Here is a 25720-nt window from a genome sequence, read left to right on the forward strand (position 1 = left end):
GTTAAAACTGCGTCGCGATATCAACCTTGATTCACCTTTATTGAAAGTGTGACGTTGAAACAACATTAAAATGTTGTGAAATCAACATTGAAACAACGTTGTGAAGTCAACTTTGATTCACTTTGCAAAACCAAAAGGTAATTCAACGTTGATTCAACGTTGGTACCTGACGTTGATTCAACGTTGAAATGCCGGCTGAGAGGCTAAGACCAGCCTAAACCAGCTAAAACCAGCCTGGCCAGCTAAGACCAGCTTAAACCAGCTAAAACCAACCTGGCCAACTAAGACCAGCTAAAACCAGCCTGGCCAGCTTTAACCAGCCTGGCCAGCTTAAACCAGCCTGACCAGCTAAAACCAGCCTGACCAGCTAAAACCAGCCTGACCAGCTAAGACCAGCCACCCGACCAGCTAAAACCAGCTAAGACCATCTTAAACCAGCCTGGCCAGCTTAAACCAGCTAAAACCAGCCTGCCCAGCTAAAGCCAGCCTGCCCAGCTAAAGCCAGCCTGACCAGCTAAGACCAGCCATCCTGACCAGCCAAGACCAGCCTGACCAGCTAAAACCAGCCTGACCAGCTAAAAAAAGTCGCCAAAACCCCTCTTAAACCAGCATGATACACCAGCTATGACCAGGCTGGGAGACCAGCTAAAACCAGCTTGACCAGCTTAAGCTGGTTTTAGCTGTTTTTTTCAGCAGGGTTGTAAAAGGTAAGATATATATTTCAAAACATAAACTACAGTACAGTAAAGTTATTGTTCTCGGATGGTTCAGCTATTATTTCTGATATTTCATGTTTATATGCATGTTGATTTATTATCAACATTTGGATGCAGTGTTCAAATAGGAAAATGTTTCATAATTCAGCCTTATTTTCTCCTTGAACAGGGCATAATAGCTGGTAGTCTGGCAATAGCTGCACAGAATCTCCACTTACCAACAGTAAGTTTGGAAAAGCTCCCACTGTGTACAGTAACATTATACAAAATGTATTCTTGTTGTACTGTAATTTAACTGAAGAGAGAAATAATTATTTAGTTGTATGTGTCTTTAACAGCTCAAGGCTTGTTTGGGAATGCAGCTAGGCATGTGTCTGACATATGGGTTCATTTTCTATAACTCATATGTTCCATTTCCTGCACATCCAGCCTGCTGGGAACGCTACAATGAGACGCGCTATGATCAAAAATTATTTACATATTTTATGGTAAGCAGCTTGATCATTTTCCACCATCACTGTACAGATAATAAACAATGAAAGTTTAAAAGTATTTTTTTTAATAAATTAAAACAACTATACTCGTAGTGCCCTTTACACTCTTATAACGGATGTGTAAAAACAACACAATCAGTGTTAGGTTAGGGACAACACACTGTAATGGTTTTGTATTTTGTTCTTGTCTTGTTCAGTGTTTATGTCTTTAATTATGAAGTTCTGTGTTTCATAGTCATGTCTTTTATTTTAAAAGTGTTCAATGTTATGGTTGTCTCTTGTTTCCCCATTCCCTGATGTGTCATGTTCTGATTGGTTCCCTGTCTGTATATAAGCCCTTAAGTTCCCATTGTCCTTTGTTAAGATTTGCTTGAATGTGTATCTGCTGGAGGTTTCATGCAATGTCATGTTTTGTGTTTGTTTTTGTTTTGAGTCAATAAAGTGCACTTGGGTCTTTAAACTCGTTTGCCTCTCAGTGGATACACACAACAAATGCAGTGTCCCAGAATACACATCATCTCTGTATTATTATTGGAACAACACATTTTGTGTTCCTTTTAGCACAACTTGTTTTTATTTGAACACAAAATGACACATAATGTGTTAAATAGCATTTCACATAAATGTGTTAAAAATAACACATCCTTTTATAATTAAATATTAATTTGAATTAAAAAAGGATTGTAAAATATATGATGCTATGTTCTGAAAAGTGTGGACATTTTAAACTGGGAAATGTTATGTTTTATTGTTTTTTATCCACAGATTGGATTTAGTCAAATGGAGTCAATAAGTCACCTCATGGAAGCGGTTCAGATTGCCCTCTCTGTTACACTAGCTGCATATTGCTGCAAGGTTTTTTTTTAGTGCTGCTCGCCCAGGTCTCATGTAAACAATGCAGGACGGTATAGCAAACTAAAGTTCAAATGATGCAAAATAGGATTCAGAGTTCGTGATTGTAGACCTTTTCTGTTTTTTTCAGCCTGTCATTGTTATGAAGTCACCCAGAGCTTCAGATTAAAAGGGAGTATATATCTACAAAGAGTCTTTATCACATGAATTACATTATGATATTACTTACCTATAACAATAGTAATGAACTGATCATATTGTTATTACAGCTACAGACAAAAATACTGATAACACATTTAAAAAATATAAGACAGTAAACACTAATCCAAATAGCATGTTAAAGTTTGTCTTGATGTGCAAAGCATCTCTGAAAATATCAACAGAAGTGTGCAAAATTACTAATATTACTAATATTACTCAATATTTAAAGCTGTTCTTTTAAAGAACCATTAAATTTGGAACTAAAAAAAAAAAAAAAAAAAAAAAAAATCACCTGAACTTCTGATGTCAGAGTTAATTTGTTCTACCTAAGTGAGCAAACGCCACAAATATGAATACTTCAAAAATTAGCTGTCTATAATGTTTAACATTATCTTCAATGATTTAATAATAAATTAAGCAATTTAACATTTATAAGATGAGATCAAACATTGAGGGGTTTTTTATTGACATTTTAAAAATCATGTTTGAAAAGACTCTTCACGGAAGATAACAATAGGCTGCTTGCAAGACTTTCTATTTAAAATAAATGAAAAAGGTTCGGATCTCTTTTGGGGAAATAGTCACACTAAAGTTCTTTGTGATGCCACTGAAAAATTCCTCTTCTTCTGTAAAGCATAAATATGAAAAATATATTAAAGAAATAGCTACTGACATTTTACAATACAATATATCAGATCTGATTTGAATTATCTGCCCATATACACCACAAAGTTCAAAAAGTGCTGTTAAAGGTAAAATGATTAAAATCTCACCTCGTTTTCTTACACCCATATTGGTTTTCCAGCTCCACCTCTGGAGGTCTGATATATCCCAGGTTCCAGTAAGAGAACGCTCCTGAACCTCTGTCACCTCCCCTATTCCCTGCATAACTTCCTATGGACAAATCAATGAATGGGTTTATTTTTAACTGCAGCACTTAAATAATATTTAACAAAGTTTCATAATCGAACACCTTTAGGTTAATAGTGGTTGGCCTTGATAGGACTGGGTCTTCTCCTTCTTCATATAGATGTGTGATCCTCATCAGAATACAGTCAAAGTTCATCTTCGACTTCAGCTCTTCACCTCATAATATAACAAACACGATATAATCTTTAGATTTCAATAAAATATCTTTAGGTTTCAAGTAGATTTGATAAAATTTAACCCAATACATGGGTTGTTACAGCCCATCATTGGGTTGTTTCTTTGTTCTGTCAAAAATATTGGCCCAACAGTTTAAATAACAACCCAGCACAATGAGTGTATCATTCTTACTGGATGATTTCAGAAATATTGTGGTCTACCTGATGCAAGATTCTGGATCTGCTGAGTGTGATTGGGACTGTAGTTCCAGCCAGGTATGCTGAGGGTCTGCATGTGAAGGTTTTGAGGGATTTGCACCGGCTGAATAACAGGCTTACTAGATTCCTTTCTCTGATTCCAAAGTTTATCTGTGTAAAAAGGAAACAACCAAATAGTGTCCTTAAAAACACATTAGAAACAATCAAAGGGTTAGTCTTCTTCAGGTAAAACAACAGCTATAAAGGTGAATTTTCAGCTCTATTCAAACGTATGAAGCACTTACTGACACACTGGGGTACTGCAATACTCGGGGCATTTTTGTAAATATAGTGTAAATTAATATAGCCTAATAAATAAAGTCTACCCACTAAAATAAGGCAAAATATGAATTATATTATTAAATTATATTTATAAGTCAGACAAAACTCATTTAACAGACATGAACTGCATTAAGTTAAGTGTCAACTTAGTAGTATATGCATGTTGAATTTATACATCCCTGACACATGCTTCCCAAATTGTCATTTGATTAGTGGGAGGTAACAACAATAGCAAAAGCAATTTACTAAAATCACCAAATACAATCTAGCCACAAGGAACACAGTTTTATTTCTTTTAAACATTTTAATTTGGCAAGTTCTCAATATCCGTGGTGTCCGAGAAGTGCAAAACAAAACAACAAATCTAAAATCAAAACAATAAATTAAAAATAATCTAAAAACAAAATACCAAGTAAAAAAAAAACGGAAAAGGTATGTATTTGCGCAAATGGAATGGTTACAGCTGATTGGACGACACTTCTGTAAATAAAGATACACTGAAGGTACAGTACAGCTGGTAGCATTTTCTGTCTTTGGACAATTTTTTTGACTATAGAAAAATATACATCATGTCCAGTTGATGGCAAATGTGATTCATCCATTCATCTGCTTCACGTGCTGTTAAACATGTAAAGTGAGACAGACACGATAAAGACTAATGCAACCTCTGCTTGCAGGTATTATTATAGGCTAGCTAGCGATAGTTGAGCTATTTTACTGTATTTCTTATAACCCAAAACTAGAACGAGTATAAAGGGTTAGGGAAGCAAGTAGTTGGTGAGCTTCATTTTGAGCATTTTGATTGACTGAGGTGTTGTCCAATCAGCAGAAACAATTCCATTCACGCAATGTACCTACCTTTTCCAGTTTGTAGATTTGTTGTTGTGTTTTCTAATTAGTTGTTTTGCTTTCTGATTTGTTATTTTTCGACTGGATTTGTTGTGTTTTTTGACTGGCATTTTGTTTTTAAATTTGCAATTGTGTTTTTGATTTGCACTTCTTGGCAACGGTACTGTGGCCTTATGAAAAAAATCCATGTGGCACTTAATGGGCAAATATTTTGTTGCTAAAAAGCACATTATTTTGTGTATTTGGTGTAATGCAATGTGTTTGCGTGGTATATTGTTCAAAAAAAAATTCCACATACCATACATTATTGTAGCTCCTCTATGCCCTGCCTTTCTGTAACGCATCGATTCACACAAAGCTCATCGTTCTGAGAAAGCGTGGTGTGATCCAGTTTGCTAGCTATCCACAGTATCATTGTGATTGGCCGAATACCTCCCATAGCAATGGTGAAGGGATATAATATAATCTGCTATAGGAATTTAAGGCCACGAGACCGCAAGGACTTCTGGGTTGGTAAAGTGCATGAAGCTTGCAACAATGTGGACTTCGCTGCAGACCACATCAAGGGTGCAAAGGGGGAACTAATGAGCTAACTTCGGAACATAAAAATGACAGATGGGACACCCTACGGACTCGTAGACCAAGCGAGCATGCGCAATTTAAGGCCATGAGACTGAAGTCCACATTTGGGACAGAGCCATAGTATCTGCATACTCACGAGGTTTGTCAATGGGCATAACAACTGGTCTATGCTGTAGCTGTAGTGCCTCCTGCTGGTAGATGGATGATATTGCAGCAGGGGATCCCAGCATCATCCAGATGACTGGCCGTACCACAGAGGAGTCATTTAGGGTCAAATTATAACCCAGATTCCACTCCTGGTTGTTCCAAAGTCGCCTATGAAGCATCACCTGACACACACACAGTGCTTGGAAGCTATAACATTTACTTATAAAGTAAGGCACTCTGGAGTTTATACACTAAAACAGGGCCTGCAACATTTCCAAAAGCCTAAGGGTCTAAACTCGGGAGTAGTACGGAAGCCAGGTATAACAGTAGCAAAATTATGCATATTAAAACGAAAACACACAAGTGTAATGGTAGCATTAAACAATTGGTCTGATACAAAAAGAGTCGTTCTCACCTCCAGCTGACCCTGGCTCAGACTGGCCACTCCATGAGCTCTTTCACTGAGGAACGCAATTCTGCTGGAATCATCTTCTATAAAGGCTGCTCGCACCATTGGATAGTAATTCTGTATAGGTTTGCACAAAAATGAACGCATGTTAAAAATGAAGCCTCCTTATATTGGACAAATCTGTGTAATGAACTGCAATGGATTCATACACGAGCAACTGTGTTGTTGGCAAAGTCCTTATGTGTCCTCCTCATCATCTGGTAGCCGTTGTTGTCAGTGAACAGTGTTCTGTTATTCTGAAGACTTGTGCTGGTTCTGAACACAGCTTCTCTGTTCACCTCTATAGGTCCCACTTTATAGCTCTGCTCCAGTCTGTGGCATGGCAGCTTACCCTGAAATCCTACAGGAAGCCTTGTGACCACAGAATACGTATGGTTCTTATCTTCCTCCTCCCTGCAGAGAAAAACATTCACACTCTTAGTTTTATGAACGATTACAGTGAGTGCATTTACATTGTTGTTTGCATGATTTTAATGGTTAAAGAAGTCCCTAACATTCTTCCTAACTTCTCCTCTTCTTCAAAGTAGCCACCCTTGGCTTAAACTATAGCTCAGCATACAAGAACTTTAACTGGTATGACTTTTCAACCTTTTCAACAAGTTCCTGTCTATGCTGGGCATTTGATGGCTATTGTATTTTTTGGTTGCATATATGAAAAATGGATTTAGAATACGGGAAGACTTTCTTATACCTGTAAAAATACTGTCGGATCTCTGAGACTACTTTCCCTGGCACAATCTCCATAGCCACAGATTTGTAGGCAGGTACAGCTGATCCATTGGCAGTAAAGATGTAGTTGTCAGAGATTGGCCCAACATTTACATCCCCATTGGCCTTATATTCCCAGAAGTCCTGTTGCACTCGAGTTGTCTTCTGATCGTGCCTGTAACAGAAATTTTGAGTTAAAGGGCACCTATTATGGCCTTTTTACAAAATGTAATATAAGTCGGTGTGCCCAGAATGTATCTCTGAACTTTCAGCTCAAAATACCCCACAGATAATTTATTATAGCGTGTCCAAAATGCCTCTTTTTGGGTGTGAGCAAAAACACACAGTTTTATTGTCTGTACCTTTAAATGCAAATGAGGTGCAGCTGTAGCCTGGTTAGCCAGACCTACATCAAGATGTAAGGTCTGGCAACTCATCACACAAACGGCTCAATGCAAGGGGCGGGATATAAGGTTGTCCCTCAAAATGCCTCTGCACGCAATAGGATAGCGCTATGACCAATCAAAGCAACGAAGAAGGTGACGTAGTTACCGTAACCAGTCGGCAAAACTCCAAACACATCTTTCTTGCTTAAAAAGGACTTCAGTAGGGTTATTTGCTCTTCTCTCAAAGAAAAACATAAGTCTAAGTCCTCCAGAGTCACGGCCAAAGCCGCTTCAAAAGAAAGCTGTTCGCCGGCAGCAGCAGCCATTCTTTGTTTTCAAGTAGGAACCGTTGCAGCTCTGTCGTCATCATGTTAAGCCCGCCCCACAGACGCTACACACGATGTGATTGGCCTGACCAAATTTTGGTTTTTGGAGCTGTTAAGTGTATTGTGAGTGCCTAGACTAAACCCTGGCAGCAAATATATTTTGCGGCCGCTAGGGTGCGTTTAGATTTCTAGGCTAGTGCAGCTGCTCACTTCCTTACAAACAGACAGACAGTAAGCGATTTCAGTTAAAATAGATCTGAAAAATACAGTTTGAGACAAAATCTAGTGGATGAAGAACAACTCGCTGAGGGTGGAAACTATGGTAATGCAGAACTGTAAGTGGGCGGGGCTTTATCAATGTGACCTCAATGATAAAAGAATCAAAACACGATGTCTAATGAGACTGCTTTGGTTTAATGGGGTTTAAAAAACAAGCAGCGGCTAGATTTTTTCATCATAGTGTACACACACTGCCAACACACATTATGTCCCTACACCTTGTAAAAGTGGATTTTGCATAATAGGTGCCTATTAAAGGGATAGTTCACCCAAAAATGAAAATTCGGTCATCATTTACTCACTCTTTTGTTGTTCTAGACCTGTATGAATTTCTATTTTCTGATGAACACAAAATAAGATATTTTGATAAATGATGGTAAGCACACAGCTGGTGGAAACCATTGACTTCCATAGTAAGAAAAAAAAAATCCTGTGAAATTCAATAGGAACCATCAACTCAGTGCTTACCATATTTTTTCAAAATATGTTTATCATTTATCACAATACTTCCATAATATTTGTTTTTTCTCCCATGGGAGTCAATTGTTTTCACCATCATCATTTATCAAAATTTCTTCTTTTGTGTTCATCAGAAAAAAGAAATTCATACGGATCTAAAACAACATGAGGATGTGTAAATTATGACAGAATTTTCATTTTTGGGTGAATTATTCCTTTAAAAAGTGCCACATGTCCTTTTAACCGCAATTTACATTAATGATTGGACACAAGCTCATACAAACAGAAGAAGTTCATACCGATTTGTGATGCTGTGCAGAAGGTTTGTCTCTTGGTCAAACATCAATTTGTAGCACTCATTCAGTACTGGCAACAACTTTCTCCCTGTCCTTTTCCATTGCCTTACGTTCCTTCTCTTAAATTTCACTTTCCTGGCCCCATGGGTCATCCTACAGTCAGAGCCAGGTTCACAGTGGGACTGTGGGAACTGTACAATGTATTTCCTGTACTGAAGTCCACCCAGCTCAACAACAAAGAACAGATCATAGTCAGAGGAAGACTCCATCGATTGCTGGATCTGCAGAAAATTGAAGAGTGTATATTAGTCAAACTAACAGATGAAGAGATTTTGTAATTGAAGCAATGAATGCAGTACACACAGGGCTCCAGACTGCCCCCAAATGGTGGCATTTTGCCACCAAAATTTGAGAGTGTGCCACTGAATTTTACATCCAGTCGCACATGTGCGACCAGTAAATTTGACCTTTTGATGTGACAGTGAATTTGAAACAGCACATTGTACGTTCTGCATCTGTCATCAAAGTATGTATTAGTAATACAGTGGAAATTTGTAGAAATGTGATTTAGATAGCATGTTGATTTACGGTGTGTGCCCCTAAATTTTTTGGTTGCGCCCCTAAAATTTTCAGTTGGGGGCCACTATGCTCCTAGCGAAAAAAGTTAGTCTGGAGCCCTGACACAGCAGGCATACATATTGTAAACACGTGCATTTCTAAAAGCATGCGCTACCTGAGCAGGTACTGCGTTTCCATCATCATCAAGCACGACTGCCATTGCATATGGCACTGAAACATTAATATACGTTGAAATGTTCCAGGCAAGAGCGTTGTACACAATGATATGCTGCTCAGGATCTTTTCCTAAGTCTAAAACAACAAGAAAAACATTTTTATAATGTTACATGATGTGTATTACTGCTCAGTTAAGAGCTAAAGATGTTATTCATCATTTTTGAGTATAGACATCTAGAAGCTAACCCATCGTCTCTGCAGTGGGTCTGGTTTGGGGTCGGTTGATGTTATTGAGCTCTATAGACTGTGGAAGTAAGAAAATAGCTGCTAAGAGTTCCTCAGCTCCCATCATGCCTTGCAGGAGATGTTGCATGTACATGTCAGCCACTTTGGGCGATTCTGTGCCTGTAATGGCATCGTGATGCTGAACCTAATACAGGCCAGATAAGGTAACAACTAGTCAGTCACGCGTTATTGATGTCTTAGTGTATATGAAAAGGACAATGTGATATCTTTAAAGAGCAACTGAAGAGTGCAGGTGCAAAACCTGCTAAGTGCGTCTGGCATAATTTTTTTAGTAATTAGCATTTTTTACCAGACTCTTAAAGGAACACACCCACATTTTGGGAATTTAGCTTATTCCTTTAAAGGGGACATATCATGAAAATCTTTTTCCATGTTTAAGTGCTATAATTGGGTCCCCAGTGCTTTTATAAAGCTAGAAAATGTAAAAAAGATCAACCAATTAACTTAGTTTTGGTAAACCATTCTCTGCAAGCATGTGAAGAAATAGGTCATGGAAATATGGCTCCTCCAATGATGTCAGAAGGGGATAACACCGCCTCTTATTCTGCATTATCCACTGCCATTTAGTGCAGAGTTAATTTGCATTTAAAAGGACTCACCCAAAAATGGCACATTTTTGCTCACACCTACAAAGTGGTAGTTTTAACATGCTATAATAAATTATCTATATGGTATTTTGGAGCTAGAACTTTACTTACGCACTCTGGGGACACCGAAGATTTATTTGACATTTTAAAATAGTCTTGTGAAATGTACCCTTTAATGGATTCTGCCTAAAAAAACAGTATTGCTGAATGGCCTGAGGGCGGGATTAAGCAGAACTGAAGTGAAAGTATTTGATGAATGAATGTATAGTGAGTGTCAAGAGCATTCGCTTAATCATGATCTAATTTTTGACAGAGGTGGCATTTGGCGGCTTTTGCATCTGAACTCTTCAATGTAAACGGTTGAAACACAAACAGATAAAATCGACCTCTGAAACCGCCCAACGTAGGGCCTTGAGTTTTTCTAGAGCCCACTCTCTCTGAACTGGCCCATCTGGGTAGCTGACACTGTATCTAGTGAAGAGAGATTCTGCTGCGTTCAGGAGAGAGCTCGCTTTTCTTGCTATTCCTTTAAGAACATTCCTGGAAGCATAAAACCCCGTCCATGCCTGAAATGGTTCTGAAATAATAAAGTAAAGATCATTCAGATCCATGCAGACATATAGAAATTACTTGATCATTAAAGAAGAGCTCATCAGCTTAGCTTAAGGTTTTGTAAATTCTGTTAAAGGTGCAATGTGGGATTTTTAAAAGGATCTCACAGAAATCCAATTTATCCCTTTACATGAAAGTCGCCCCCATGTTTCTACAGTAGCCCTAAAAGGAGAAACTGCTCTACAGAACGCGTTTCGTCCCTACGTTGTCTCAGACAATGACATGTTTGTCCTGTAGCAGCTACTGTAGCTTTCGCTGAATTTCAAAATTGAGGGGTAAGATGTGGACATACCTGTTGGTTGCAATTTGCAATCTCACCGCTCGATGCTGCTAAAAACCCACACTGTACCTTTAATATAGCTTTAAGTTTTCTTAGAGACTGCACTATTTCACTTTTGTAGGCATGTGGTGCTGGGGTGCACTTAATGATGGTGTGTGTACATTTTAGCGGCATCTAGTGGTGAGATTACGAATTGCAACCAACAGCTCACCCCTCAATTATAGAACGCATATGGTAGCCGCCACAGGACTAACATGTCGTTGTCTGAGACAACGTAGGGACGAACGTGCTCTGTAGAGCAGTTTGTCCTATTAGGGCTACTGTAGAAACATGACGGCAACTTCCATGTAAGGGGACCTACGGTGTATGGAGATAAAATGGCTCATTCTAAGGTAATATAAACAATACAGTTTGTTATGTAAGGTCTTTCTACAACACTGATAATATAGTTATGTATATTATATTGTATTTCTGTCAAAAGATCCTTCTAAAATTTACACAATGAACCTTTAATGATGTTCCGACAGATGCTTTTAACAATGCTGTTCATGATATTATTGCAAATCTTTATGTAAAGTAACATTCCTTCTCTTATATAATTTTTTCTACTTTTAAAAGCCAGTGTAATATGATGCCTGTAATGCTTCTACACAAACATGCAAACCTTGCTTACCCGTTGAATAAGGGAGAAAGTCTTGGCTTCCTCTAACGTCCCAGGACAGGTTAGTCTGGTGGACAGCCTGGAAATAATCCTTTAGTGTTGCGTACTGAACCGCAACTCCGTATTTGTCGCTGTTTGTGTTAATATAGTTAACCAACACATCCATGTTCATGAACTGCACTGAAGCATTGTAGAACTGCTTATCACAACCCTGTAAATGAAATAAAAAATCCTCATCAATATTTTTAAAATTAAGTTATTGCAAACAAACACTATTTATTCATCATAAAACTAAACTAAACTGACCCATGGCCAGAGAACATTACTGGTGCTGAACCACTGGGCTCTTTGTTTGATGTTGTCCACCATAGTCTGTGCATAAAGCTCCACAGTTTCCTTGGTCACAGGGAGACTCATGTTGGGATAGATGCCATCTTTTGGTGGGTCTGGAAACAAGGCCACACCATTCCAATAAAAGCCAGACCTGAACACAACCACCATCAGTATTACCAATCATCCTATCAATGTGCAATCTTAAGAGGAGCAAAATGTAAGAATGTAAATGAGAACCATGACATGTTGTTGGGGTGAATACAGCTGATTTAAATGGGTTGGCAAAAGGGCTGTCATGAAGTTAAACGTTAGACTTTCTCACATTTATACAATTCAGTGGCACACACTTAAAGGGGTACTCTGGCCAAATCAAAATTTACTCACAAGATTTACTCACCCCCAAACAATATTACATATTACATATGTCCATTATCTTTCAGACAACCACATTTGGAGTTATTTTAGTAAATGTCCTTGCTCTTCTAGTGCTAAAAAACAGGGATCAGGGAACAACTTCTGACTTTAAACCCCAAAAAGTGCATCCATCCTTTACTTAAGTAATCCAAAAGGCTCTTAGGAGTTATTAAGGTTACCTGCGGAAAATAGATGCAGTTTTGTAGGAAAAATATACATATTTTAAACTTCATAAACTACAATAACTAGTTTCCCATAACCACGCCTGCCGCAGCCATTGTACGGCACCAAAGTCCTTGATTATTACGCCAGAATGAGAGTATATCTAGCCATATCTGCCCTAGAAAATCACAACTTTTAATTTTCCGTCGGTCTTAGTACACGATGTAACTACAGAAGGGTCAAGTTTTAAATAGGAAAAATATTGAAACTCTTTGCTCATTTTTGGTCTAATTAGATTCAATGGATTATGCTAAGCTATGCTAAAAGTGGTACCGCCAGAACCGGAGATCGGCTGAATGGATTCCAAAATGGTACAAATCACATGTTTAACTTTATGGGAGCTGGAAAAAGGCACATGAATATTCACCTGTTGGAAAAGGGGATGTATGATGGTGTGCAATAACTGAACTGGTCCATGGTGTGTGTGAATATCTCTTGTTTTTCCTTTAAAGAAGGAGAACCTCTCCATACAAACTGCAACTTCTGTAAATACATTTCCAGCATTAATATGCAATAAAGCATACAAGTTAAGCATAATCTGAAAAGTATCTGTAAAAGAACAACCTTGTTTTTCTGCATAGCATCTTTTAGGTCATAGTCAATACGGGAAATAAGGTGAGCATTGAACCCTGCCAGTGCAAAGAGTACCGGGGTGGTGGCTGAAGCACCAAATGGGTCAACATGCCAAGAGAATCGTGGGCGAACACCGAAGGTCTCATACAGGAAGCCATGACCCTCTAAAAACAAGACAGAGAGAGAAACAGGATGTAAGGAGAAGTGACTATAAACGTAACACATAAATAACCATGCCAACCTCAAAGTCCAAAATTGTGTACTGTGACAAGTACAGTAAGTTTTGGACATACTACTCATTTTGCACACTGCTTTTGTAGTAAATTTGGGATGCAAGGCACACACCTGTGAGTTGAAGGATGGCATCATCTACATCTGTCACAGCCTCATCATGCATCACCTGACCCCCAATTATAAACTCCAGACGACCCTCCTGCAACAGCTGTTTCACCTGACATATGAAAACAAACAACATTAAACAGTAATTTAATTTAAATATCCCCATCGTGTAATAACTACCTAATGATGAGCCAGTCCGTCCATACCTGTTTCTTGTGCCAGTCTGATGCCACATTATACCACCACAGTCGAAAAAACTCCTGCTCAACTGCGATGAACTTGCGGCTTTTGACTCTCGACAGCTCCTCCACTACGCTACTGTACATATTACTTGCGTACGCATGCATACTTTCCTACAAAAAAGTTTGACACAACTTTGACAGCTATAATGCGAAAGACAGACTATGGTAAATGCACATCAGTCAAAAAACAAGTTTACCTGCACTGTGTACACCCAACCAACATCCATATGACTGTGTGGAATGACGAAAGCTTGAATCCTTTCAGCAGCATTGTTTTCAGAGACTGTCATAAGCAATAAACCAAGAAAGAGGGATAAAAACATGATTACCGCGACAGGACCACTAGAACATTATATCCAGTTTTACCGTCTGTCTGTCTCATGACTGCAATAAGAACTGCGCATGCGCGCTTCTACTTCCCCGTTCGCTTTAGATTCTGTGAAAAAAAATTGAACCCTAACCTCCAGTCCCAATTTTTTATTATAATATTGTATCTGTAATAGCTGTATATATAAAAATGTAAGATTATCCATTATTAAAAAAATATTAAAAACCTAGTTTTAATTCTTATCAAACATGTCAACCATAGATATCAACCCAAAAATTAAGTGATTAATTATGAAATGATAGAAAAACATTCTTTGTTATTATTATTATAAAAAATATATATATATTTGCGTATTAAAAAAACATTTTTATCAAGTTCAGAAACTGTTGCTCTCCTGTACGGTAGGTGGCAACGTGGCACTCGCGCGTGTGTTTAGTCGGCTTTTTCTGTGTCCAAGAAGCTGTACATGCAAAAGATGGCCGAGGTTGATAATGATGGGGAGCAGAATACAGCAGACAAAGATGATTTACAAGTGTTAAAGGTTTGAACGGATCCTTTTCTTATTGACATCGTTTAGTATGTGCAATCCACAATCAAATGGTAAAATGATTGATCGTGGTTGTTCGTGGTGTATCTGTTTTATGTGTAACGCATTGCTGCAGCTCCGCCTGTCACTATAACAACATTATACATTGCAGTTTAACAACAGATTATGGCGTTGCTGGTTTTTAAGGCGAGCTTTATTTGCATCTCACTCATTACAAACTCAGTGCCCTATGATATCCTTGTTTTATCAAGTATCTGATGTTTTCCTCTTACATTATTATTCAAAGGAAACTGGCTTTTTAGAATCATTTCTTATTTTGTTTTAATGTTTGAGTTATTAGCAATGGACACTAATACTAAGTTAGTAGATACGACTTTTATATTATTGTTGTATACGTATGTATGTATGTATGTATGTATGTATGTATATTTTACATTAGCGTACTCATTTAGCTCTAGCAGACGCATGTATCCAGAACGACTTACAAATGGGAGCCTTCAAATTCGTCTCATGAGCGTGGTCTACAAAGCGTTTTTAAAAATAAGAATAGAGCTGAAGTTAGAAACCATATGAACAACATAAAAGCGGATAGTTTAAGGCTGAGTCAAGTGAATGCGGAACAGGTGTGTTTTCAGTCCTTTTTAAAAGGTTGAGATGGTCAAAGAAGTTGATGTCCGTTTCTCAATCCAAATGCGGAGGTCGCATATGCAGGATGCTTACGTCACACAGCCTGTTTTATTTAGGTTAACTGAGCATTACATTCGCAAGTCATAAGCATATTACAACAATTTAGTATTAACTAAGAATAATAGTCAACTTAATATTTGTTAATATTCTGAAATAAGATGATGTATGCAGCCTACAAATGCGCCTCCGGAGGTTGCAGCCTGAGATACGGCCTGTGTCGATTCCATTCCACCAGAGAGAGGAACAGAATGATTTTGGGAGCCGTTTGGTGTAGAATGCTGTAATTTGAATTTCAATTTGAATAATTGGAATAGGCAAACCCATTTATTAAAAGGGAGTGTCATGAACCATACTGTATTTTGGTGGGAGCTGTATTTACCATTGGAGAAGCAGAACCTCTACCTGTACTGAGAAGGAACTGCAGTTAATTTTTTATTTAATTTTTTCTGACATCACAAGGGGAGCCAGATAATGACCTATTTTTCGCTTGCAGAGAATGGTTTACCAAAACTAAGTTACTGGGTTCAGGGCTCCAGACTAACTTTTTTCACTAGGAGCACAGTGGCCCCCAACTGAAAATTTTAGGGGCGCAACCAGAAAATTTAGGGGCACACACCGTAAATCAAGATGCTAACCAAATATTCACATTTCTACTAATTTCCACTGTATTACTAATAAATACTTTAATGATAGATGCAGAAAGTACAATGTGTTTTTTCAAATTCAGTGACACATTTTATTGTGCACTTTTGGAAAAAAAAGGTCAAATTTCTTGTTTGCACATGTGCGACTGGATTTAAAATTCAGTTGCACACTCTCAAATTTTAGGGGCAAAATGCCACAATTTGGGGGCAGTCTGGAAACCTGGGGTTGTTCTTTTTCACAATTTCTAGGTTGTTAGAAGCACTGTGGACAGTCAGGTTTTCATGATATGTCTTCTTTAATGTAAGCTGTTTTATCACTGGCTTTTAAAAATATCAAAGAATGCTTTTGTTCAGTTATCACACATTTCTCTTACAGGAACTGGTAGATGAACTATACTACTTTAGAGATCATTACTTTGAGACGCACAGTGTTGAAGACGCTGGTAGGAAACAGAATGATGTTGCTCAAGAATTGGCAAAGACACTTGGGAAGCTCGAGGAAAAGGAGGGTGAGCACCACTCTTTATCTTTCTACACCCAGAATGTTACTGTGGATGTATTGTGGCTAGCATAATTAATTTCTCATTGTACCTTCTTTCATAACAGACCTATACAAACACAGCACACAGTTTCTGCTACTGCGGGGCCGGTGTCTGAACGTTGCACCGGAGTTCAGTCAGGCCGCAGAAGAGTGTCTGTCCCGGGCTGTTAAGCTGGAACCAGGATTGGTTGAGGGTTGGAACACACTGGGAGAGCAGTACTGGAAAAAAGGAGACCTGACCGCAGCCAAGACCTGCTTTGTAGGTTCACTGCAGCAGGTGAGAAATGGAGGCGGTGATCAAATGTGACTTTTCTGAAATCTGCATAAATCTTGCATTAACGCTTTGTCATCTTCCTCCAGAGTAAGAACAAAGTGTCTTTGAGAAGCCTCTCTATGGTGCTAAGACAGTTGCCACCAGAAGGGGATGCCCAGGAGCAGAGCAAACGTATTTTAGAGAGCGTGGAGCTGGCCAGACAAGCTGTGCAACTTGACGTCACTGATGGGACATCTTGGTGTAAGTAAATTCATATCTGCTGGCAGTATTCTCATTAAAGGCACAATATGTACGATTGTTTGCAATAAAATCTCTACTATAAATAACTACTATCACAAATGCAGATCAACACTAAAAGACCTGTCTGATACCTGCTATCTTTTCTCATGTCTGCAGAACCTGTAAAGCAATGAAATATTTAAAAACACACTGTAGCCAGAAGACTGCGCTGTCATTCACTCTCTGGCCAGCAAATGAGTCCTCATCTATCTTAATAATCTTCAGAGAAACAGATACATCTATAAATCTAAATCTTATGCTTAAACTGTTGAAGGGAAATCCGATCGACAGCTTCATGCTGTCAATCACTGGGTGAATGTTTTATTTCACCGTAAAACTTCAGAGAAACATTTAATAATGTGCCATGGGCTTTTTATGTTTTTAAATGTGTATTGTGTCTATATCTGACATTACATGGACCAGAAAAGCACGAAAACAATGTGGATTAAACAAATCACAGTTATATAAATTACACTGACCGTCAAAAAGCGTCTTGAAGAGGTTTTGCTCATAAATGCATGTTAAATAAAGTAATGTTGAGATTTTTATACTGTTATTAAACTGCACAGTATGCGCTGCAAACGCAGCAGGTGTGAAGGCACAATGGTCACGCACAGCAAACGCTCTCCTGACGCGCTACGCACACGCGCTGCTCACGTTTGCGGTGTGAAACCGGCGTTATGCGGGCTTCAGTGAGGTCTTTAGGAGGTATTTTTTAATCTGGTTGTCATAACAATGAGTAACATCCACTCACATAACTGAAGAGAGATGGATGATGTGAACTCCACTGCTTTGCTCTCATTGGTAGTCGTCCTGAAAGTCGCTCATTATTGTCATAAAGTTAAACTTTTTGCAACTTTGTCACGCTAATGGACACGCCCCATTCAGTCACCAACGGTCAATGTCGCTCGAGTCGCCGGATGTTGCCAAGCTTCCATAGAAAGCAATAAAATTTGCTTCGCTCTGCTATGGCTAGTCACTGCTAGTCTGAATGCAGCTTTACTTTGCGCTTTCGTGTGTAACATTTATCTTTCATATACACGCATAAACATTAACTGGCTTTATCGCAGTTTTGTGTTTACATGCTAGGCGAAATCAGGGTAATAAGCAAAAAACTACCTGTACTGATTGGTTTTTGCTAATGCCATTTATAGGCCTTCCCCGATAAAAGAAAACGATAAAGAAACAAGCGTGAGCATGTAAACGCACTCAATGTTTAAATCCAGAGATACCTAGTTTAAAAAGCAATCAGCCCCTTTCATAGGGTCGCTTGTAAATGCCACCATGTCAGGGTTATCCTTGGTTTCTTTTTTTGCGAATACCACAACGACCAATGATTATAAAAAAAATTTTGTACATTGTTCATAAACAATTTTTGAGTCATGTCGGATCAATTCCTATTAACATTGAAGGTAAAGACTACAACTCATCCCACGCTCAAAAGGGCAAAGTTTGGTCCACTTTTTACACGGGTCCACGGACAGTGCGCTTGATGCAATGTCGTCATCAGAAGGGTGCATGCGAAACCCCACAAAAGCCCTCAAGCTTTCAGACTAGTTAAGCCTGTTTTCTTTAGTAATCACGAGAAGAAGACTAAAGCAGTTATAATAAATGCATTTTACAAAAGTAATGCTGTGAAATCATGAACTAATTGCATATGACATTAAACTTTTTTGTACGTTATGTTTTGACTCAATAGATATTTTGGGCAATGCATACATCTCCATGTTCTTTACCAGTGGACAGAACCCACAACTCTCTCAACAGGCTCTCAGTGCATATGCGCAGGCTGTGAGTATTTCCCACCCTCATTTACTACCCACTTACTGTATAATATTCTGAGGGTGCCACAGATATTAACACAGTTGCACAAAAATACATGTGCTTATGTTATTACAGGAGAAAATCGACAAGGCATCCGCATTGAATCCTGACCTCCACTTCAACAGAGCTACGGTAACATTTTTATTTTTCTGTCCTTCCATCATCTCTGTGTCCTGTGTAGTTTGGATAGCTTTCTCATAATTTTTTCAACCTGTGCAAAAACCCTTTGTTTCTCCAGTTGTTCCAATATGAGGAAATGTTCAGTTCAGCTCTGGATGGATATAGTCGGGCAGCAGCTCTTGATCCTGGCTGGGAGGAACCTCGAGAGAGAGAAAAACTGCTTTTGAAATACTTAGACCACATTACATCTTTAACAGAGAACAAGGTAATGGTTGACAGTGATTAGGGCTGCACGATAAATCGCATGCGATTTCATGCGCATCTCGTCAGTAATACCAGTCCCTTGATTAGTAATAAATCGCCATCACCTGTTTTCAGATGGAGCACCATTTACTACACAAAGCCGTAGTTTAGTGACAAGCTGGGCCATATTGCATTCATATCGCTGGCGATACGTCTGCAATAAATGTCCCGATTTGTCAGTCAACTATGGCTCTGTGTATTAAATCCCGCTCAATCTGAAAACAAGTGATAACGATTTATTACTAATTAGGGCTGGGCGGTATGATGGTATATTCCGTTACCGCGGAATAAAATGTCTGACGTAACAGATTTTTCTATTCCGTCTATTCCGCGGAATGCAAATAAGTGGGCGTGGCTAACTCTGCCCTCCAGCATGTTAGACTGAGTGTGACGGAGAAACATGTAAAATAGTTCACTTATAAAAAATGAACGAGTTATTTGTGAAATTTTTATAATAAGTGCCAGTGAATCCACCGCGGGTCATGCAGCGAGACTCTTGTCTTGCTCGCTTTCGCGCTCTCTCTCTCTCTCCTCATGCAGCAGCCGGCCGGTCTCTCGCATGCAGAGATCTCTAGGCAAGCGCAAGGAGCTGCGACGCCAAATAAAGAGTTCTTCCCGCACATAATGCTAATAGTTTTAAAGTTTTATGAACTTTAAGCAAGCTAAGACAAAACTCGCGTTTATATCAGTGACACGTGCGCTGCTGGAGCGATGTAGTTTGACGCGCCATTTGCTTATACAAACATATTTGATCGGAAAGACGAGAAAGAGATGCAAATGTTAAGGTCTAATAGAAAGTAAAGGGCGTCAAGACCTTAAAACAAACTTTATGATCATCACATCATAGCACCTGTCACATTTATAATATCTAGAGCTTCTTCTGTCATATACAGGTATTTATCCTGTCTGTAGGTTTTTGCATATATTTATATACCTGTTCATTTTACATATTGCATATGTTTAATGTAATGTATGCATAAATACAAAATACAATGAAGCCATACAATAGCTTCAATAGTCTATAAAATTAATAACTCAATTAAAAACAAGACTCTGTCTAATCAAGACTTATCTGTTGTTATCTTCTGGGCATTTTCACTTTAACATCATTAACTTTAAATTTCTCATATTTTAAAACTGTGGTGAGCATTTAGTTAAAAGCTATAGTGAGTGGTGTATTTCTGTATTCCGTTCAGTGAAATAAAATGACTCATTCCGTGAAATAGATTTTTGGTCATTCCGCCCACCCCTATTACTAATCACGGAACCAGCATTACTGATGAGAGGCGCGCAACAATCACATGCGATTTATCGTGCAGCCTTAACAGTGACATCTGAACTTTTTGGTACATTGGATGTCTGTGTTTTCAGTAGATTGCACTGAAGTACAATCAATGTTCCAGACTACAAGTAATTGTGTTAACCAAAATCTCTTTATTTCTCAGGGGAAAGTAAAAGCACGGCGTCTTCGTAACATGCTCGCTTCCCTCAGTAACTCCGCCCTGGGGCCGTGCTCCTCCCCTCAGTTTCGTTCTCCCTCAGGCCATGTGGGAAGCCTTGAATCCCGCAATCTGTCTGCTCTCACTCACGGTCATAATGCTGGGGTTGCAGCCTTAGGAAAAGTGGTCTTCAGCTTTGCCTCAGAAGGCCGTATGGCCTTGTAAGTTTTTAAATTAACATTTTTATTGTGTTAATGCTGTAACCCATAAACATTGCTGGTTATATTTAAATGTTTGCTATGCTTTAAGCAGCGTGTGCATTCACTTAATGTCGTTTTGGTAAATGTCTTTTAGTACATTTGGCATGGTGGACAGTAAAGAGACCTGTTGTGTGGTCATGGTGTACAACACAGCGGACAGCTGGGGTGTTTTAATAGGAGATACTGTTGTCATTCCTGAACCACAGGTCAAACGCCACAGTGTATCACATAAAGATAAGGTTTGTGTACTAAACATTTCTATATGCTTTTATATTTTTATATACAAATCACTTCATATTTAAACAGTTAGCTAAGCAACAGCACTCTATCGGTGGCCAATGATGTCGCAACTCAGATTTGACTAAACATACAAAGATTCAAAATCATTGATAGTCAATACGAACACTCCATACTAGAGGCTCTCTGCCTGCTTGCTTGCAAAAGAAAAAGCCAGAGGTTAAATGTTTAAAGGGAGGGCCTGAGTAAATGGAAAAACTGAGGTTAAGGACTTTACTTGTCACATCTAGGAGCCATTAAGTTCAAGGCCTAGTGTTAGAGAAAGATAGATACTGTATTGTATACTGTACATTGTCAAAAGAAAGGTACAAATGCTGTCATTGGGACGGTACTGATAAAAAGGTCTTTGAGGTGGTACCAGTATCCACCCTTTGAGTAAAATTGTGTACTTTTTAAAAGGTACCGGCTTAGATACAGCATTTGTACATTTCATTTCTGAAAGTGTACTGTTGAAAGTAGGTCTTTATATGTATGTAATGCTTAGTATGTGCAGTTTACAACCTAACTTAAAGGCGGGGTGCACAATCTCTGAAAGCTAATGTTGACATTTGAAATCACCTAAACAAACACACCCCTACCCCATTAGAATCTGGACCTTCTTTTGATAGACATGCCCCACACATACGCAACCCAGGCAACGATGGCAGTTAGTAGACACGCCCCTTACTGTTGATTGGCTACAAGTGTGTTTTGGTACTCGCCCTGACCCCACCTTTAATGCTTACATTAATACTTTATCCCGGAATGCAATGCACATGCCATGAGTGATGGTGATGAATAAATTGTGATGTTTATATATGTATACAGTTTATACGGCACAGTATGAATTATTAATGTATGTTCTGTTGACTTTGTCCTAAACAGTCTTACGACTTTCGAAGTATACGTGTGGACTCTCCCCTGCTCCTTATTGTCAATGGAAAGAAACAAGTGATGAAGAGCCAAAGTGCCGCCTTTGTTACTTACAAACCACAGAGTGAATGAAAACCAGCATGAGGACATTGAAAGTGATGAGGGTAGTGTTTTTTCAGTTTGTATATATTTTGCAATGTTTCTGTCAGGTTTTGTCTGTGCAGAGAATCTCCGTTGTGTACATATTTTCCTTTTTTAATTTACCTTTCTGTTGGACTTTATTTGTAAGAATGTGCTGCTGTTTGTTTCATATTTAGGATGTTAAAATAAAACAATCCCAAGGTGCTGTATTTATTCAAAGTTATTTTCTATTGCATTACCAGCCTCAGCAAAGACAGAACTTATATGAGGAGTTGAGAACTGTTTGGCTGTTACAAAGGCTTTGTCACATTTTAATTGGGCTATTTAATACATGCCTTAGGCCACAAGACCTTTACCTTTTACAAACACTATCTAACTTATATAACTTCAGTTATATACATATTTGACAAAGAACTCAACATAAACAACTTATCTGACAATCAGAAAAGGTACAACTGATATCAAAAATCATAAATGGAAAAAAACACAGTTAAACAGTCAGCCTTAAACTTAATGTAAACAACAAGTCAGTTTTTCTTAAGAAAAAATTGGGATCTCTCCCGGGCTGGTGAAGTTAACTGGAAGAAGGTTTTTGCATTTTCTGGTCCCTGTGAGAAGAACCAGTTACCCTCTTGTGCCAGAAAAGACGGGCTGCCATGGGGAGAGCGTTGTTTCACCATTCCTGTTCATTATTTAAAACATGCATTATAATTTGCCTTAAAACCACTGATCGTGACATCTGTATGACAAAATCTTGACACTATGAAAGAAGTCAAATGTGAACAGAAATCCACTAAGAATTATTACCCATGTAAAAATAAATTGTTGATGGCAAATGATAACCATACACTTAACTTTTTTCAGTGTTTTTGATATGCATTTTTTTTTTTTTAGTAATCCTTTATTTTCTGACCTGTAGTAAAAGGGTGGGGCATGGTGTCTATCTCAGCCTTCCCCAGAGTATGCATCTGCAGAGACTGGAAAAGTCCCTGCAGTTTCTGGTACTGTCGGTTTCGTTCATTAAAACGCTCCAAAACCTCACTGTACTTTCGCTTATATTCCTCCAGCACCTAGAGAATGTAAACGATAAAGGAAATAAGTATGATGGATCGGAAAGTATAAATGTAAAGGAAAATCAAAAAGCTTTTTGCAGATGCTTATACATACAGTAAGGTTTGGACACACTTAAAGGGATAGTTCACCCAAAAATGACAATTCTGTCATTATTTTCTCATCCTCATGTTGTTACAAGCCGGTCTGAGTTTTTATTTTCTGATGAACACAAAATAAGATATTTTGCTAAATGATGGTAAGCACACAGCTGATTGCAACCATGGACTTTCATAGTAGGAAAACAAATATTATGCAAGTGTTGTTATAAATGCTGATGATATTTTTAGAAATAATGGTAAGCACATCCATTGAATTCCAGCGTATTTGTTTTTCCTACTATGAAAGTCAGTGGTTACAATCAGCTGTGTTCATACAAGTTTAGAGCAACATGAGGATGAGAAAATGATGACAGAATTTTCATTTTTGGGTGAACTATACCTTTAAGTGTACAATACTCAACAACTGTACAAAACCCTAAGGCAAATTAGATGTTTCCCCAAAATTTTTTATATCTTTTAAGATATTTTGCTTTATATCTGCAACAGATCATATGGCCCACACAGAGATCTCCCAACATGCTTGGAGACATGCATGCTGTTTTAAGGGCAAATCATGGTTTCAACAAATTTGATTATTTATAAGTTTTTTAAAGTGCATAAACTTTTCACTGTACTATACTTCACAGTAGGTTACTTCAAGAATCTTCCACAGTTCCTATGGATTTGGGCTGTCTTAGTTTTTTCCCATCTTTATGCAATCTCACACTTCACGGTTGTTGTATAGTGATTTGTTTATACAAATACCTAACTTCTTCCAAAGGAGGTTTCGAAAGCTATATTTATATTTCCTGTTGACACACTAAAGTAAAATATATTAAATTAAAACTTTTTTGTCTTGGTAAAGCATCTAATTTGCCTATGAATTTTCACTTTGTTATATTTCAGTACTGCATTTCTTAGACAGACCATTACAATTCAACATGCATTATACATTTGTTTAGAACATATAAATTATTATTTTCTTTAGATGATGATAAAACCAGAAAACAATTGTCAAGCTTAGAATGTCCTTCAGTACTTTTAACTGTATATACTGATAAAAAAAGTGTGTAAGTATTGATGCAGTGGACTTGCGACCTTTTTAAGTGATGCAATTTCGCCTTTTAATGCATTAAACTCATGTTCTCTGCTTTGGTTCTGCTGGGTCAAAAACTTCTCCATCTGAACCACCTGCGCCCCAGCTCTGGACAAATTTAACTCCGTGAGCAACCTCTCTTGGTTTACCTGAAATAAAAAATAAACACAGTAAACGGTTAAGAAATGTTGTTACATTCAGTCAGCAAACACCTACACAGGTCATTTAAACCCAGAAACCAAACCTGATAGGTCCAGAACTCCAGAGCTTTATGACTAATATCCAAAATGGTTTCAGGCTTTAGTCCGACCAAAGCCATGGACTTGTACTTTTCTGACGGGGTCAGCTCGGTTCTCATCACGTCAAGTTTCCCAGGGAGCATTGAGGAACATGCAGGGCAGATAGCAGGTGTGCGACTGAACTCGTCCGCACCGTGTTGATCACAAAATATATGAGAACAGGCAGTGGTCCACGCAAACCCACTCAGCTTTGCTCGGCATTTAGGGAAATTGCACAGCAAAGTATATTCAGGTGCAGACATGACTATTCTTATAAACACGGAATAAAAATGTCTTATAGTTTAAGGAGCGTAAATGAAGGGTTCAGTAAAAATCTCGAGCTTGTTGGCACTTTACGTAAGCTAAGTTAACAACAAGAAAGCGAAAAACGTGTTTTCTCTTCACAACCCTGTTTAGGTGCAAAACCTAATCTAATACGGCTATATAAATATATCAATAACTACATATATTTTGTCCTGTCACCGAGTTTTTTTCAACTTTGTCGTTTTTATTTTGTCAGTCACAGGTTCGCGCTAGCACCTAGCATGACTCGTTTAATTGGCTTCATCTGATTGGCTGCTGATATTGCGTCACAGCCAAATAAATCGGGGAAATTCGAAAATGTGTCTGCCTGATGTAAATTGTCTAAAATTAAAACTAAACACTAAACAGTCAGTGAAACAATGTTTAAATAATGGTTTCAGATTTTGAGTATTATATCTCCCGCCCTTTGAGTTATTATGAATAATATTTGGATCTGTATTGATTATAACGCCACAAAAAAATGCTTTGTGACAATTTAGTAATTATTTACAATTTAAATGCATTATATATTTTAATAAATAATTTGATTTTAATATAGGCTATGAGCAAAGACTTAAGCTCAAATATAAGTAAACTCCTCTTGGGCCTTACAGGAGGAGATAGGCTACTGTGCAGGTCGGCTGCTTGTTTTTGATACAACTA

General features: G+C 38.2%; 3 protein-coding genes and 1 long non-coding RNA gene across 4 annotated transcripts; 2 read left to right on the plus strand and 2 right to left on the minus strand.

Annotated features, from left to right (window-relative positions):
- The first annotated feature begins 511 nt into the window (after positions 1 to 511).
- Positions 512 to 2547, plus strand: LOC135764774 (uncharacterized). The gene is made up of 3 exons (XR_010540267.2): positions 512 to 939; positions 1055 to 1204; positions 1976 to 2547. It is a non-coding gene; the product is annotated as an uncharacterized lncRNA (long non-coding RNA).
- A 153-nt stretch (positions 2548 to 2700) lies between these two features.
- man2b2 (mannosidase, alpha, class 2B, member 2) lies at positions 2701 to 14103 on the minus strand. The gene is made up of 19 exons (XM_065275450.2): positions 13891 to 14103; positions 13658 to 13804; positions 13458 to 13563; positions 13104 to 13276; positions 12907 to 13022; positions 11877 to 12054; positions 11583 to 11781; positions 10404 to 10594; positions 9371 to 9554; positions 9123 to 9259; positions 8393 to 8670; positions 6627 to 6818; positions 6085 to 6328; positions 5882 to 5992; positions 5456 to 5648; positions 3571 to 3717; positions 3237 to 3349; positions 3037 to 3157; positions 2701 to 2889 (listed from the first exon to the last, which is right to left on the minus strand). Exons 1-19 carry the CDS (start codon positions 14014 to 14016, stop codon positions 2798 to 2800), a joined length of 3048 nt encoding a protein of 1015 aa, XP_065131522.1. The 5' UTR covers positions 14017 to 14103; the 3' UTR covers positions 2701 to 2797.
- Positions 14104 to 14457: 354 nt separating this feature from the next.
- On the plus strand, positions 14458 to 22399 carry ttc5 (tetratricopeptide repeat domain 5). Its single transcript, XM_065269862.2, has 10 exons — positions 14458 to 14562; positions 16276 to 16408; positions 16506 to 16717; positions 16801 to 16954; positions 18693 to 18784; positions 18893 to 18949; positions 19056 to 19202; positions 20686 to 20900; positions 21034 to 21178; positions 22101 to 22399. The coding sequence occupies exons 1-10, from the start codon at positions 14488 to 14490 to the stop codon at positions 22218 to 22220; spliced, it is 1350 nt and encodes a 449-aa protein (XP_065125934.1). The 5' UTR covers positions 14458 to 14487; the 3' UTR covers positions 22221 to 22399.
- A 186-nt stretch (positions 22400 to 22585) lies between these two features.
- Positions 22586 to 25258, minus strand: LOC135750846 (E3 ubiquitin-protein ligase CCNB1IP1). The gene is made up of 4 exons (XM_065269863.2): positions 24721 to 25258; positions 24479 to 24625; positions 23143 to 23299; positions 22586 to 22911 (listed from the first exon to the last, which is right to left on the minus strand). The coding sequence occupies exons 1-4, from the start codon at positions 25015 to 25017 to the stop codon at positions 22757 to 22759; spliced, it is 756 nt and encodes a 251-aa protein (XP_065125935.1). The 5' UTR covers positions 25018 to 25258; the 3' UTR covers positions 22586 to 22756.
- Between the last annotated feature and the right edge of the window lie 462 nt (positions 25259 to 25720).

Source organism: Paramisgurnus dabryanus, chromosome 2, assembly GCF_030506205.2.
Source record: "Paramisgurnus dabryanus chromosome 2, PD_genome_1.1, whole genome shotgun sequence".
Taxonomy (NCBI): domain Eukaryota; kingdom Metazoa; phylum Chordata; class Actinopteri; order Cypriniformes; family Cobitidae; genus Paramisgurnus; species Paramisgurnus dabryanus.

What these genes read in the sequence shown, in the direction of transcription:
- man2b2 (XM_065275450.2), bottom strand. Translation starts at nt 14,016, where the DNA reads ATGTTTTTATCCCTCTTTCTTGGTTTATTGCTTATGACAGTCTCTGAA. An exon ending in GTTGGGTGTACACAGTGCAG is followed by an intron (nt 13,805 to 13,890) that starts GTAAACTTGTTT and finishes ACTTTTTTGTAG; the next exon opens with GAAAGTATGCATGCGTACGC. An exon ending in ATCCGACAGTATTTTTACAG is followed by an intron (nt 6,329 to 6,626) that starts GTATAAGAAAGT and finishes TTTTCTCTGCAG; the next exon opens with GGAGGAGGAAGATAAGAACC.
- ttc5 (XM_065269862.2), top strand. Translation starts at nt 14,488, where the DNA reads ATGCAAAAGATGGCCGAGGTTGATAATGATGGGGAGCAGAATACAGCA. An exon ending in TTGTAGGTTCACTGCAGCAG is followed by an intron (nt 16,718 to 16,800) that starts GTGAGAAATGGA and finishes ATCTTCCTCCAG; the next exon opens with AGTAAGAACAAAGTGTCTTT. An exon ending in TCAGTGCATATGCGCAGGCT is followed by an intron (nt 18,785 to 18,892) that starts GTGAGTATTTCC and finishes ATGTTATTACAG; the next exon opens with GAGAAAATCGACAAGGCATC.
- LOC135750846 (XM_065269863.2), bottom strand. Translation starts at nt 25,017, where the DNA reads ATGTCTGCACCTGAATATACTTTGCTGTGCAATTTCCCTAAATGCCGA. An exon ending in TGGAGTTCTGGACCTATCAG is followed by an intron (nt 24,626 to 24,720) that starts GTTTGGTTTCTG and finishes TTTTTATTTCAG; the next exon opens with GTAAACCAAGAGAGGTTGCT. An exon ending in GCCCCACCCTTTTACTACAG is followed by an intron (nt 22,912 to 23,142) that starts GTCAGAAAATAA and finishes AATAATGAACAG; the next exon opens with GAATGGTGAAACAACGCTCT.